The 16,116-nt window shown below is 33.7% G+C and overlaps 2 protein-coding genes across 2 annotated transcripts; both read left to right on the top strand.

Annotated features, from left to right (window-relative positions):
• The first annotated feature begins 231 nt into the window (after nucleotides 1-231).
• LOC101222299 (cyclin-A2-4) lies at nucleotides 232-6,510 on the top strand. Its single transcript, XM_004135779.3, has 12 exons — nucleotides 232-394; nucleotides 1,413-1,760; nucleotides 2,033-2,369; nucleotides 2,925-3,049; nucleotides 3,912-4,004; nucleotides 4,262-4,395; nucleotides 4,652-4,727; nucleotides 5,204-5,280; nucleotides 5,369-5,402; nucleotides 5,522-5,671; nucleotides 5,758-5,892; nucleotides 5,982-6,510. Exons 2-12 carry the CDS (start codon nucleotides 1,464-1,466, stop codon nucleotides 6,033-6,035), a joined length of 1,512 nt encoding a protein of 503 aa, XP_004135827.1. The 5' UTR covers nucleotides 232-394; nucleotides 1,413-1,463; the 3' UTR covers nucleotides 6,036-6,510.
• Nucleotides 6,511-9,578: 3,068 nt separating this feature from the next.
• On the top strand, nucleotides 9,579-15,261 carry LOC101221824 (aromatic aminotransferase ISS1). Its single transcript, XM_031888621.1, has 9 exons — nucleotides 9,579-10,286; nucleotides 10,537-10,584; nucleotides 11,459-11,587; nucleotides 12,653-12,712; nucleotides 12,963-13,119; nucleotides 13,924-14,030; nucleotides 14,166-14,224; nucleotides 14,428-14,536; nucleotides 14,617-15,261. Exons 1-9 carry the CDS (start codon nucleotides 10,224-10,226, stop codon nucleotides 15,079-15,081), a joined length of 1,197 nt encoding a protein of 398 aa, XP_031744481.1. The 5' UTR covers nucleotides 9,579-10,223; the 3' UTR covers nucleotides 15,082-15,261.
• Nucleotides 15,262-16,116: the final 855 nt, after the last annotated feature.

Below are 16,116 nucleotides of genomic sequence, written 5' to 3'. Positions count from 1 at the left end.
AAGAATTGAAGAGCTGACAGCTTCGAGTCCACGAAGTGTCCTTTTCACTTTTTTGGTCAAAACAGCAAACGCAATTAAAACACGATTATTCATTTAATATTATTATTAATAACTGTTTTATTTATTTATTTCTTTATTTCTTTATTTCTTTACCCTTTTTCTTTTTCTTTTTAATTTTGTTCTTTTGAATCACTCTTTTTTTTTTTTTTTTTTTTTTTGCCCTTATTCTGTGTTTCAAATTTCCATTTCATCCCGCTCACTCCCTCATTCCAACTTTACTCACCCACACTACACTGTCTTTTTTTTTTTTTTTTTATTCTTGTATTGATTCAGCTTTTTTCGATCTTCATCTCGAGCTCCAATGGAGGTCTTGGAGCTTGGAAGATAGATTCAGGTTTATTTCTTGTCTGCATCTTTTTTGATTTTGTGATTGTTTGATGGATGTGGATTAGGGCGGAGTGGAGTGGAGTGGAGTGGAGTTGATGTTCTTGAAGATTTGGGGGATGGATTTGATGTGTTGGAATGATGGTTTTTTTTTGTTTATGGAACTGGGTGTTTTGATGATTGTGGGAATTTTGGAGAAAGAAGTGGAATTTGGGTTTGAATTATTTTTTTAAAATACTGTGTTATAAGGATATGGGGATTCTGATAATTTGGATATAATGCAAGAATGAGAATTACACTACTGAAACTTGGATTTGGTACACATTGTGTAGATCCTTTGATTTCCCCTCTTTTTCTTCTGCATTCTTGGAGACCAGCAACTTAGTTACTTGTTACTTTTATCTTCAAATTTTCTTTATGAATTTATTTATTTTTACTGGTAAGAAGCTTGGAAATCCGTTTTTTTCATCATATTCTCTTGAAAGAATGCCAATCGGTTTTCTAAGCTGCTCAATTTTCTAATCTAAGATTGGTCATTCCATTGTCGATGAGCGTGGTGGAGGTACTTCTAGGGATAGTGTAATTAGAGTTATGTTGTCACAATATGTCCGTTTAGGTTTAATACGTTTTGGCGTTTCAAGAATTGCAAGATGTTAGAAGCTCGTATTGGATCTATTAACCTTTTAGATTGGTTAAACCTGCAATCTATTATCTGTCATCCAGTATTGTACCAATGTAAATTCAATCATAGCTACGGTGAAGTACTGGATTTCTGATAGTTTGCCATATGTGAAAACTGTTGACTATTTTAATCAAACAGTTCACTTGAAATTTGCAGCTACCCTATTTCTTTTTTATTAGAATTTTAAACGTTGAAGGGTATTTGTTCTGTGGAACTCCGCTATGTTTTTTTTTATCTCATCACATCTGTAAGACCTTTCTGTTTAAATGCAATGATCGTGAAAGCTCAACAAGTAAACAGTTAACTTGTTAAGATCACTTCTTGAGAGCTGTTCATTTTACCGCAGGTTTTACTCAGATGCATTTGGATGATTTAATCTTTTTTGAGACCTTCAAATATGAGAAAAGAAGAAAATCATACCAGGGCTAATATTGGAGAATTCCATGGTAGAATTACACGTGCTCGGGCTGCTGCATTTACTGCATCAGCGCAGCTGCCTCCAAAAGTTCCTGCATATCAACATGAGAGACGGGTTGCCCGAGCTAATCTGAAAAGAGCCGCTTCTGAAGAAAATAGCTGCAATTCTATTGCTAAATCGTCTCGACCATGTAAAAGGAGGGCTGTACTTCAGGATGTCAGCAATATAGGCTGTGAACCTTCGTACTCAAATTGTTTCAATGCAGCTAAAATTGAGGTGAACGGGCTTTCTTTATCCATAATATTTGGTTTTGGATCTCTGTGAGCCTTATAGTAATCTTTCCATGTCTTTGGACCAGTATAGTTTCTTCGAATTTCTTTCCTATGTCTTATGGGCCACTGTTGTATTTGAAAATTGCCTCATGCATTTGTATGGCCATTCTCTTATACTAGATTTTAACTTGCGTTGCTGATAATAGACAAATGTCTTGCAAAGTTAATGCAGCTTTGTGGTACTGGAACTTACCTTTTTTTTTTCCTTTTCAACAGCCCAATAGTAGGAAGACAACAATCAGAAATTATCTCAAGAAGTCCAAAGGAGCCTCATCAGTTGGTGTAGTTAACTCCAAGGTTTCTCTAGGTCCTAAAAACAAAGGAGCTTCATCAGTTGGTGCCGCTTACTCCAAGCCTCTAGATCTTAGAACAGAAGGTGTACAAGCAAATGTCAAGTCAAAAGCTAAGTTGAAAGTTGAGCTTTCAAGTAATTCTGAAGACCACAAGACACATCATCGAGTAGAGGGTGTAAAGGAAGAGGTCACAAGTGATTTTCGGGATGATAATTGGAGGTCTCAGAGTCATTCAGAGTCTCAAAATTTTCAAAATAAAGGTAATGATTCCTAAATTTTGTTCTCTAAACCAGAACACATTCATAAGTCTCTGAAGAAGAAGGAAAAGGGATAATTCAACTTTTTACTTGTGCTACTATCTTTTCACAGTCATTTTCTACTTTCACTTATTTCAAAATACGACTTAAATGCATTTCACTAGATACAAAGCACTACAAATAAACTGATTAAAGTTGTAATATGATTGCATTTTTTTTTTATAAATTTAGAAGGAAATTAATTAGTTTGGCGTGCTTAAGGTGACCATACAATACAACAAACTTGGTTTTACTCTTCAAAAACCATATTGATTTTTATGCTTTTAGAAGCCATGTTTCATATGATGAAGTTGGTGTTGGTAATGCTAATAAGAATGCTGGTGCTTGAGCTTTTAGGTAACATCTGAAACAATGTTTGAATCAATTATAGAAGCCATGTCTCATAAGATAAATAAATTACATTGAAATTCTTAATTTCAAGTTTGGATACTGGATAGTGTTGTCACATCCCAACATATAAACTGCTGACAAAATATTTGTTGGAAATGGAAATAACAGAGAAAGGGTTGCTTCTGGGGACTAGAAGCAACCTGGACATTACAGACATTGATTGTAATGACAGAGATGCTCAGCTGTGCACCGTCTATGCCCAGGAAATCTATAACAATTTACGTGTTGCTGAGGTATGTGATGTGATTCTGTTCTTTTATCAACTTTCTTTTCTGCTCTTCATATGGCATTTTAACTCATGGTCGTTGTGTATAAATGGAGGAACACAAGGGATATTGCACTTTTACAATTGACAATACAAGGAAGCAATATTTATTCAACAAAATGTGATTATATATTTTTATCGTAAGGGGTTCCTACAAGTTGGAATCCAAATAAGAAATGTGAGCATGAACCATTTAGTCCTACGCATTTCTCTATCGGATTATTTGGATTTATGTGTTCTGTGAAAAAAGATTTAATCATATGGATGTTACTACTTAACTTTTTCTGTTTTAGGCTTTTAGCATTATGAGATGTGAAAACATTACTAAACAATAACTTCTGATGGATGCAAACAATCAAAAGGACTCTCCTTGTGGGGGTCTGTTCATCAGGCTTTATGTTATTGTGCACTTTTTCAATGTTTAATGAAAGTTTGATTTCTTATCTAAAAAGGACAATGTCCTAAAGTACTAACTACTAAGGTTGGATGTTTTAAATAATTGAAGTATTTTGTTTCCTGACATGAAATGGATGGAGCATTAAGATCCCACACTGATTTCTTCAATTCACATAGTCAACCCTACAAAGCAATCTGTTTGAAATGACGAACACCCTTCTTTTTATTCTACCTTTTACTCGTAATCGTTTTTCTAGGATGATGCAATCTTCCCTTTTGCACCTTAGGATCTGAAAGTTTTTGCCATATATTTGAGAAACCTGAATGTATTTGGAGTGTAGTATTGGTGTTAGGCCATATACAACTCAGTTACCACTTTTAAGATTTAATTAAAAAAATTTATTATCTAACTGATTGAATTTTCCTCTCTACAGCTAACCAGAAGACCACGTCCCAGTTTCATGGAAACAGTGCAGACTGATATTACCCAAAGCATGCGGGGTATATTGGTTGATTGGCTTGTAGAGGTTAGTGTTGCTTCATTAAAGCTTCTTAAATAATACATTTTTTTCTCTTTATTTTGTTTGGAAAAGGAAATTTTAGGTGAATTCTTGATTTCATGGAGCTGTTTGGATGATACTTATGTTTCTGATATCTCCTGGTTCTTCCAAATTTCTTAAATTTTAACGAACTTATACCTTGAAAGAAAAGAAGTTCCACGAGCTTTCATTTTGAAGCAGAAGCTCAATTATGCAATGGCTGATCCACGAATTCTTTGTTTCAGGTATCTGAGGAATACAAGTTAGTACCAGATACACTCTACCTAACTGTTTTTTTCATCGATTGGTTTCTCTCCCAAAATTACATCGAGAGACAAAAGCTTCAATTGTTGGGTATCTCTTGCATGTTAATTGCCTCGTAAGTTTCTCACATCAAGAGAATAGTTGTCTATGTATTTCATCCAAAAGTCTAAATAGTGTTCTACGCAAAGTGATAAACCCATTTATTCCGCAATTATTGATGATATTAAAGTGAACAAATTTAATGTCTTCATAACAAGTATTTTGCAAATATTATTTAGTATGAGAGCGCAAAAGCTCATCCAAAAAGATCAGTTGTCCTATATTAGTTTGAATATGAAGGAAGTAACACCGGTGGTCCTTGTGCCCTCCAGGAAGTATGAAGAAATTTGTGCACCACGTGTTGAAGACTTTTGTTTCATCACTGACAGCACCTACACAAAAGAGGAGGTATGACATATTTGCCATACAGAACAGTGGATGGTATATAAGATGAATTGATGTTAATCATTGTTTGATGAGTGGTCGAATGGCTGTCCTGGAGAAAAGAAAGGACAATAATGAAAGGAATGAAATAAAACATTTTTTAAGCAAAAAAAAACTTGTTTAATAATACAGGGTGTTAGGTGTTTACTTCTCTTTGAAAAAGAACATATGAGATCGAGAATGTTTTGTTAGTGTGATTTGCCACAAACAACGAACAAGTTCTAGACTGGAGTTTCCTAGTCTCATGGGCATGCCCCACCAGATAATTGTTTTCATTTGTAGAATGGAACATAAAAACAGTAGGGCAATATATTACGTTGTTTTCCTCTAAAAACCTGGTAATTTCAGGTTTGGAATTGTTTAAGAGGGTGACTATATTACAATAGCAGATTTCTCCTTTTGTTCTCTGCCATTTAAAAGTTTTCTTGGTGATGCTTTAGGTATTGAATATGGAAGGTCAAATATTGAAGCACATGGGCTTTCAACTTTCTGCACCAACTGCAAAATCTTTCCTCAGGTAGACGAGCTACACAAGCAAGGCAGTTCATATATAACTTTTTGTGTATAGCTCAGTGTTCTTATCTGTGCATGTTTTTGGTTTCCAGGAGATATGTTCGAGCTGCACAAACGACATATAAGGTAACAGTGAGGTGGTTGTAATTGTAATTGTAATGCATTGCCCGATAATTTTAGGAGCTTCCTTGCTTTCTCTGTCTCGTACACAAAGCTTATATTTCTTGACTTCCATTGATTTGCAGACCCCAAGTCTTGAACTCGAGTGCCTCGCCAACTATCTAGCCGAATTAACACTAGTTGACTATGGTTTCTTGAATTTTCTTCCATCAGTTATAGCTGCATCAGCTGTATTTCTATCCAAATGGACGTTGGATCAGTCAAGTCACCCATGGGTATCATTTTTCTGCCGCTTATCCTTCTTATTCATGTAGTCCTAAATTCCTTACCAGACTTGTTAATTTCATTCTCTTTCTGACAGAATTCAACACTGGAATATTATACCTCATACAAAGCATCAGATCTGAAACAAACTGTTGTTGCTTTACAAGATTTACAGTTGAACACCAACGGTTGCCCTCTTAGTTCGATTCGCGTCAAGTATCGGCAAGAGAAGGTAAATGAGTAATAGAATAAGCCTATGAAACCTTATGTTGTTACTTTGATATGTACATGTTTTCTCACGAACTGTTGTCCCATTAACAGTTCAAAGCCGTTGCAACTTTGTCTTCCCCAAAATTACTTGATACGCTATTCTGAACCACGTGTTATATGAAGGCCAACCATCCACAAATTGCCAACAATATATACTTGATATAGAAGTTAGAGATTCTCCCTGGAGTAAATTTTTGTCATTAACTCTACATGTTTAAGCTTGAGGTCTAATGTTAATCCTTACCCTTTCCCATTAACATTCTTTCTCTTACATTTTTTTGAAGCTTTCTGTTTATAGTTCTGTGACTTTGGTCATGTTCCTCCCGAATTGATCTCGTGCCGGGCAGAGATTGACCGTTGAATATACATTGACAGAAGGACGGTTTGTCTGTAAGACCATGTAGAATTGCCACCCAAGATTTCGTTCATGTATTTACTGCTAATCTTGTACTTTGGTTCACTTGGCCAAAGTTTGACCCGTCTGTTTTTGAGACTCGAAAGTTCTTAATGAATTCTATTACCAGACTTTGTCTCATTGTTTTGCTCTCCTTATGCATAGTTTGCTAAGTTTTTGGCAGAATTTTGGGCATTGTAATGGTGTTATAATAAATTGATTGGTGTCTTAATACATGATATGATGTTCTGTACACACCCCAAATTATATCTCAACTATTGTTGTTTCTTGAGGAATATTGATTCTTGCTTTGAGTGAAATGTTCTTCAATATACGAAATATTATTCCCTGTGGACATCGAATCCTGCCACATCAGCAAGTTCAACCAAGACACTTGGTTTGGCTAGATGAGCCAATGAGTAATCTCCACCTAGCTTTGCCAAATCTAGATGGGTAAAACCATCGTGTTGGCTTTACCATTAGGCAAGAATGGCCTATTAAGCTAAACCAATAAGTGTTTATTTTGGTTGCATATGACATTGTTTCATTACAGAAGTGCTAGTCCTGACATTCAAATTAGAAGGATATTGATTCTTGGCTTGGTTACTTGGTTCAAATCAATTAGGTTTATTTGGTCACCTTTGACTTGAGACGTGATAAGTACTTTGTATGTTTATTGTTTGGTGTTGAGGGAAAATTTGTTTCATGATGCATCGTTGTTTGGCATATTGCCAACATCAATTCTCTTCACCAAATCTTTTATCAATAAATATACATAAAAGTCTAAGACAATTTATGGTCTTTCTATTTTGTTAAACGAAATTCCTTCTCATAACCCACTTTTTTGGTAGATTTTTTCATTTCATTCATTGAATGAAATGAAATGTCTTTCTTTTTTATTTTAATATATGAAATTGATATTTAATTCAAACATAACATATATAATTAAGTGTATGTAGTTGAATTTTTAAAAAATGATGATACTAAAATTTAAAAGACATTTACAAATATAGCAATTATGTCTATAGTATTAATAAATATAACATAATGCAAAAGAAAATAAAATACAAATATATCAAAATTTATATCAACTTCAAAATTTATAAATCTAAATATTAGCCCTGAAAGCAACATCCATTGCTATACCCAAAATCTAAAATAATAATAATAACAATCTAATGATTCTAAATATAAACACTTCACATATCCTAAACTTGGCAAAATGTGTTAATTTCACTAAATTTTATCTTAGATAAGTATAGGCAATATTTAGTTTAAACTTGAAGAATGTTGCTATTTTTATTTTCAAATAATTATTAAAAGTACTCTCTCATGTGTTTAGTTAATTAATTACATAGCATATCTCTAGTGTGAAATTAATATAATTTCACAAAAAAGATGCATTAGAGGTGATTTAGTTTGGACATAGTTGGTGTATAACCTCCTCCTCCTCTTCTTCTTCTTCTTCTTCTTTTTTTTAAATGCTTTGGTTTTGTTTGGGATACATTTCTTTTAGGCAAAAAGTTATTGGATTTATTAACAAAATATTCTTTTAAACAGGATAAAAATCGAAAGTTTGATTAAAAAAATCTATATTAACTTTAAATTACGAACACAACAACGTTTATTTGTGATAGAATCTTATTAGTAATAATCAACACTACTCAGAAAGTAAACCCACGAAGAGTAATGACCTATTAAATTCTTATTAGTCCATAATTTTGTCTTTGTTGTATATATGAAAATGGTTTTAATTTTTTCTTTCTTTTCAATAACAACTTTTCTATGAAATAATATAAATAACCAAAACTATTAGAAGGGAACCAAATAAAATTAGAATATTTTGCAAGAGAATTATGAAAAATTTCAACTTTTTCTAAAGCATAAATAAGAATGTAGGATGCAATCTTCATGGGTTACTATACCTATCCTCACTAATTCATGGTTGTCTTAATTTCTTCTATTTTCTTTTTTTTTTTACTAAATGATAGTTATAAAAAATATCTTCATTAATCTTTGTGTAGTTATGTTGAGTAAAGAGTTAATTAACTAATTGATTAATGTTCATTTTCTAAGCCTTCTATATATTCAAAAGAAATTGATATAAACTAATTGATTTTAAATCATCAAGTAATGTCCTTAATTAATTAATATTTTCAGAAGACTAATTGATATTTTTAATAAATAATTGATGGTGTCAATGTATACTACCAAATAAATAATTTTCAAAATTTTAAATCATCCCGTTGACTAATGTTTCAGACCTTTAACTTGGGTCTTCCAATTTTATCTCAAGTTATTTCGAGCTACATTAATGTGGTGGTGAGCCTATCACACTTTAGTTACTATAAAAAGTACAAAATTCACATAAGAAGTAAGGTTAGAGATCTACTTGGAAGATTACTTAAGAATTGTGCTTTCTTTTATATGTTTTCCCCTACAACGTCTAGGTGTAAGGGTTATTGATATTTTTACTTCTAGAACAATCTATGATGGTTTCCTTGAGTTATGTGTACCCAGTCAATAATGTCAGAGTTGTTGTGAATGTATGGTGTTAGTTTGAGTGTATCTTTATTACTTTCCATTTGATATATACAATCTAAATCTCGAGGCACTAACTTTGTCCTTACGAGACAATCATTCTCCTACGCCTCTTTTCACTACTTGATGGGCTTGAACTTGACAGGGAGCTCTAAATTTGTCTTAAACAAAAATGAAATTGAAAAGAGATAGTTGACAAGTGAATCACAAGTATGAAAATTTGGCTGATTTAACCCAAAAAAAGTTCATAAAATTAGCTCAAAATGAATGTAAAATGTGTACACCAAAAGGATTAGTACTTAGTACTTTGAGGTTTGAATACTTCTCTTAGAAAGTGTGAAAGAAAACATAATGATGAAAAAAGAGATGAGTGGTCCATTTTCGGCTCCATGAATTTATCAAAGTGAGGGATGCAAGGAAGGCAGGGCGAGAAGAGAATACCAGTACTCCTTTGTCATCTCTCAGACACTGACAAAGAAAAAGAAAAAGGTTTTCATTTTTCAGTTTGGGTCCAGCGGCCAGCCAAAGCAGAACTTTTTGTCTGTGCTGTCCAAGAAATTGGCAATTTAAAAGGAACCCAATATTATAATGCCCAAATTTCTCTCATTTCTCGGAAAGTTATCATAGTAACCAATGGGGAAAACAAGCTTTCCATGGTCAAAATAGCACAACAAAACTTGGGTTTGGATGGTTTCGTTACGTAGAAAGAGGATAGCAATTCCTTTTTGTGGGTTTATTATTTTAACCAAAAGGGTTTTTTCTCCTTTCTCTCATTTTACTGGATTTTCATTCTCATCGGTGGAAGTGGATCTTTCTTCACATGGGGTTCTCCTAATTGGCGCGTGTAAAATCTTGAGCTTAGAGGACGAAATTTAACAATATTCTGAGGTGAAAACGGACAAAGGCAGTGAGCCAACGAGCCAGAGAAGTCAAAGTAACGCACAAAAGTTCGTAGTAGCGTGTAATGTAGCCAAAAAACGTCCCCCACTTCACTCTCCAAAGCAGAATAAAAAGGAGGCAGATCAAAAGTCATTTGGCTTTATTTTGCCTTATCTTTGACGAGAATCATTTGTTATTATTACTACATTGGCGTCCTTCAACGCGTGCCTATCTCGATACCTTCATATATTAAAAACAGTCTTCTTTTCCCCCAAAATCGATTTTGGGTTGGTGGGTCTTGAGGAAAAAGGGCTGCTAATCATCAATTTTTAAATTTGTTTAAGTTTCTAGGAAAGCTTCAGAATCTGGGTTTTTAGGGGTTCGAGATCGGTTGGTAAAGTAGTGTAACTTTTAACTCAAGGAGTCTTTTTTGGGGGATTGAAGCTGTTTGGGATTGGTGTGGGAAGGATAATTGGGAAATGGGTTCCTATGGAAGACTTGCAAGAAGGGCATTGGAAACCGAGATGCCTATCATGGTTAAGGTATTCGAGCCTTGTCTTTCTATAATCAGATTGTTGTTTCAATCCCACTTCTCTTTTGGTGTCTATGTTCTTTTGCTCAACAATTGTTTGTGGAATCGAACCATTGATAGTTGGGATGATAACTAGTAGCGTCATTCTGCTTGGATTGACATTTTTCACGGGTGTTGATTCGTCTAATGTGCATGCGTTATTACTTTTTGGTTAGAGTTATGGATTCTTATTGAATAATTGATGGTGAAATCTTTTGCAGATTCAAGAAATAGTCCGGGGAAGTAAAAATGTTTTGTCACTTGCTCAGGTTAGAGTTGTTACATGGTTTTGTTTTTTGTTTTTTTTTTTTATTTGTTATGAGTTATGATAATGAGGGAGTTTCTTAAAACGAGTTAAAAGGATGTGTTTTGGTCTTTCAATGCTGCCATGGTGCTAGTGGCCATGTATAATGTATTTTTATTTATTTATTTATTTATTTTTTTGTGTTGTACAAGGAGAATCTTCTTTTTATTTATTGGGGTTGGAAAGTTTTTGGATGCAGATTTTGATACAGGGGTGAACTTTAACGAAAATGTGTTTTTGGTAAGGTCATTAAAAATGGTTTCTGGAAACTTTATTCTCGTAGAAACGGATACAGGTTTCCTTTTTCTTCTATATTAAATAAATAATCTCTGCATTTCTCCGTTTTTTCCTTTTGTCTCATGTTTCTTCTGCTTTTGAGCAATAGTTGAGTCCCCTGTTTGTGTTTTTTCTTTCGTTTTTTAGTTTTTGAAAATTATGTTTCTCTACAGTGGTTTTCATGTTTCCTACATAAAAGAGTTGAATTCTTAATAAAATTCATAAAAGAAAAACATAAGAACTACTCTTTTTTTTTTTCTTTTTAATTTTCAAAACTTGTCCTTGTTTTTTACAATATTTGTAAAAGGTAGATAACGAAGTGTTGATAGCTAGAGGTGGACGGAATACTTATAGGCTTAATTTTTAAAAACCAAATGTTTACCAAACAAGACTTTAGTTTAGTTATCCATCAAGCTGGAATAAAAAGCTTTGAACTGAACTATTACACTGTTATGGTCTTTGAACCCAAATTAACGGTTCTTACAGGTGCAATCTTCAAGTTCTAGCTGCTTTTATGAGTTTATCTGGTACTTAAAGTTCCTCATTATTATAACATGCTGCAGGGAGTGGTCTATTGGCAACCTCCACAACAGGCATTGAAGAAGGCTGCAGAGCTTGTTTGGGAGCCTTCAATCAGTCGCTATGGGGCTGATGAAGGTATACCTGAGCTGAGAGAGGCGCTGACAAGAAAGGTATATACATTTTTATCTTTATTTTTGTACTCTCTCTACAGGGGGAGAATATGCATTTGGACTCTGCTCTAGTTAATGTTGATGAATCATTTCAAGGTTTTGGTAGTTGGTATCTTCCCAGAGTGCATCATTGGAAGTTGATGTTAATGCTTTTTATCAAAAAAAAAATAAAGTTGATGTTAATGCTAAAAGAGGTGATGCAAATTTTTTATTGGATACAAAGAAGATTGTACCAGTGAAGGAGAATTAAGTGCTGAATGCTGAATATATTAATCAACAATCCAGTACTTAACAGTTTATTGGGTCACTCGAAGTCATTTAGTCTCTTTAATTAGTCTTTCTACTTTTACAAAGTTGACAACAGTTAATTGCTTTTTGATGAATATTTTGTTGAGCTCTTTGCAGAAATTTACTTCCAATCTATTTAAATTTTCAATGGTTCTCATGATATGTATGAATGTCACATACTTAACTTCCTTGTGATATTATAGAGGGAATATACAGAAGAGGGTTCAAATTTCTTTTGCTATGTAAAAATGATCACCATTGTAGACTCCTGGTCCGTTTCAGTTCCCCAGTACAACATACAGTGATATTAATTTCACATCTCTCATTCGTAATATGTTCAAGGTTATAGGGTCTAGGTTCCCCAGTTAACTGAAATGCATGACATAACTGAAATTCTCCTTGTCTTTTATAGCTCTCTATTTGACTGCATCATATCCTGTATCTGCGAGTTTGCTACCCGAAGTCATTTTTCTTTGTATTGCTCTGCTCAACTTATCATTTTGCTTGGTTTCTGAAATCTTGAAATGATTGATTCTTGTCTATATTTCACATCGATCTTTCTTGTTCCTTTATTTTTTTGGATAAGAAACAATTTCATTGAATAAATGAGATATCCGAGGATGTACAAAAGACCCTCTTGAAGGGTGCACAAGTAAGATATTGAATTCTCATTCTTTAACATGACAGGATTGTTCTCTCTCTGAAATTGTGTTCTTGTTTATATTATGGAGCCAGACAGTCATGGAATTACTAAATCATTGTTTTTTTGTTTTGCAGTTGAATGAGGAAAATAAACTGTACAAGTCCTCTGTGATGGTTACAGCCGGTGCAAATCAGGTCAGACAGTGTAAATCATTGGAATTGTTTATAATAATGAATCAAAACTGGCAAGAATCGGCAGCTTAAGTTGCAGATTACTTATCTATTAAATATCCTACCATTCATTGGCTTAGAAGTACAAAGGAAAAACTCGGTTAACGAACACAAATGCAGTATCTGCTTGCATATATTATCAGCTTTCGTTTTGGAACACTTCCTTATGTTGATTTTCTTCTTATGGTAAAATGTAGTGCTGATTTTACTGCAGGCATTCGTTAACCTTGTTCTTACATTGTGTGATGCTGGGGATTCCGTGGTTATGTTTGCTCCGTATTACTTCAATGCCTACATGTCTTTTCAAATGACTGGTGTCACTAATATATTGGTTGGTCCCGGTGACCCAAAAACACTTCATCCTGATCCAGGTTAGTATTACAGGTTGATTTTACATAGCCATGTTACTTTATTCAATCCTTAAGCATTATGTCTTTAGCTCGTCCATTATGATCCTTGCTTTTGTTCTTTCATTGCTCTTATTATTTTAGAAAAACATGTGGATATAATGATGAAAAAACTACTAGCAACTTCTGGTCTTATTATGATGTATAATTTAGGACTGGAACTAGAAAGTCAAGCTTCTGCATATATGCTTCAGCAAAAGTTTAAAACATCTATAGTATTATTACAAAAGAGATCTTTAGTTCAGCTGTAGACTTGGTAGATGTTAGTTTTAATTCTTTTTTAGATGCTCTGTGCAAATGAAAGTTCTATAGAAAGTGTCTTTAGCTGATGTAGTGTTATGTGTATAGTTATAAATAGCTCAGAACTAATTCTAGAAGAAAGAACATTCTTCTATTTGGAATGTGAGAATTAAGACCATAGTCCTTGCCTGATCAGAATTCTGCACAAATAAAACTGTCTTATGTGCTTACACAAATAAATATATTTATCATTCACTCATTACTGTTAATTGATAATCTTCTATCACATATTTAAGTTGTCATTAACTATAGAGGGGAACACTTCACTTGAATTTACACCGTTCTATGAATTGCTAATTATTGGTGAAATGTGCCCATGTACTAGTTTTGATTCTACATACGAATCATCTATTATTGTCGAGGACATTACTTTGTGTCGCTTTTAACATAATCATATTCTAAAGCATACTTTTGTGGCGATTTATCAGCAGTTTGACTCATAGCTTGTTATCATTTTACAATTTTCAGACTGGTTAGAGAAAACACTGTCTGAAGTCAAACCGACCCCTAAACTCGTTACTGTTGTTAATCCTGGGAATCCATCTGGTACCTATATTCCGCAACCTCTTCTTAAGGTTTCCGACTCTTGTCTCCCTGTTACTCCTGCTGTCAATATGTTTTCACATGCCTTAAATTTTCCTTTCCTTTTTTTTTCTCATTTATTTGTTACCTGAATCAACTTTTTGCTACTTTTTTATGGACTTGCATAGAGATTAGCAAATATTTGCGAGCAGGCTGGATCTTGGCTTGTTGTGGATAATACCTATGAGTAAGTTTATTAAAGTTTGCAGTTCCTTACAATTTCATGATAAGACATTTTGTGTGTGTGAACCTTGACCCACAAGGCAATTCAGATTTATAAATAGATTTAAAATAAATTCTGTCAGAAAATTGTTGGTTTTAAAACTTGTTTTGGATTGGAGGACAAAGGAAAACAATAAGTTTTTGAGTTGTTGAAATTTGTTGTTGCAGGTACTTCATGTTTGATGGCTTAAAACACTGTTGTGTGGAAGGGAATCATATTGTCAATATATTCTCCTTTTCAAAAGCCTATGGAATGATGGGATGGAGAATTGGATATGTAAGTTATGTCTCTCTCTCTTGTATCTGTTTGTCGTTATTTACGTGTTGTCGTAACTGACGATTGAAATATGCAAGCAGATAGCATACCCTACAGAAGTTAAAGGCTTTGGAGACCAACTTCTAAAAGTTCAAGACAACATTCCCATTTGTGCTGCTATATTGTCACAGCATCTTGCTCTCAACTCACTGAAGCTAGGCCCAGAGTGGGTCACTGAGCAAGTAAAAGACCTGGTGAAGTGTAGAGATATCATTCTACAAGCACTCTCACCTCTTGGACTAGATGCTGTAAAAGGAGGGGAGGGTGCCATATATCTGTGGGCCAAGCTCCCAGACGAGTTCGCTGATGATCATCAAGTTGTTCTTTGGCTCGCTCGTCGACACGGGATAGTTGTGATCCCTGGATCTGCGTGTGGGTCACCAGGCAATATCCGGATCTCATTCGGAGGACTTGTGGAAGACGATTGCCGAGCTGCTGCAGAGAGGTTGAGGAAAGGTTTGGAAGAGTTGTGCAGTGCTGGAATGGTACAGTGTGAAGATTCATGAAAGAGTTGATGGGAGATTCAACTTGCTGTGATTTGAATAAAACCTTTTAGTCTTCCCCACAAAGAAAGAAGTTAGAATCGGGTAATAATATTTATTGAAAATGTGACACAAAACATTAATCACATTTTCATGACTCTTGTTTATATAAATTTGTTTTCTTTCCATTGCTTTTCTTTGTTACTTCAGTAATACATTGAAAATGGACTTTTTATTTTTTTTAATATTATAAAATTGAGAAGTTTTTATAAAAATATATAAAACGAGTGGCAAAGGTCAAGAGCCAAAGTTAAAAGTCTGAAGCATCCACGTTTACTTCCAAGTTTAAGTTTTTAAGTTATAGGAAAGAGTTGCAACATTTCAGTACAGTCTTTTGGATGAGTTTGAAGATTTGAAAGGTTAACTCTTCACTATACCTTGAAATCTTAGTTTAGAAATCAAGGCTTTAATGATTCATGAAGACTTTTAACCCTCACTCTTGTCATTGCCACCTACTTCCTTGTCACTCTTTCAAACAATTTAAAGAAATATAATATAGTAGATTTTAAGAAAGTCGAACATTGAAAACGAGATCTCATTAGAAAAGTCATTCCAAGAAACGAAAAAGAAAGCATTTGTTTTAAGAAAAATTGGAAAGTAAAAAGTAAGGTTAGATGTATTGCGAAGAAAATCGAAATAAACGCTCACTACTTTTTCTTTTTTCTACTTCACGCTATGACCATCTATTTTCTCATAAGGTCACAATAACAAGTAATGATTTAGTAATAGTCAATTCCTTTTAATAGTAGAAGTATTTTTTTTCTTTTATTTAAGAAGATCATATATTCAACATGTGACCTTACCAACTACGATGTCTTTTTAAATAGTTTAAATACTTATAGAATGTTTAATTGCAATATTTATCCCATTTAAACCTACATCAAAGTTTATTTTTCAAAATTTAATGCATAATGAAATGAAAGTAAAAATAATTTAATTTACTTTTACAAAAAAGAAAAAGCTAATTAATGAAAGTGGGCCCATGTTGGCCCAACTTTT

This window comes from Cucumis sativus, chromosome 7, assembly GCF_000004075.3.
Source record: "Cucumis sativus cultivar 9930 chromosome 7, Cucumber_9930_V3, whole genome shotgun sequence".
NCBI classification, from domain to species: Eukaryota; Viridiplantae; Streptophyta; class Magnoliopsida; order Cucurbitales; family Cucurbitaceae; genus Cucumis; species Cucumis sativus.
This window is presented reverse-complemented; position numbering and strand designations above follow the sequence as displayed.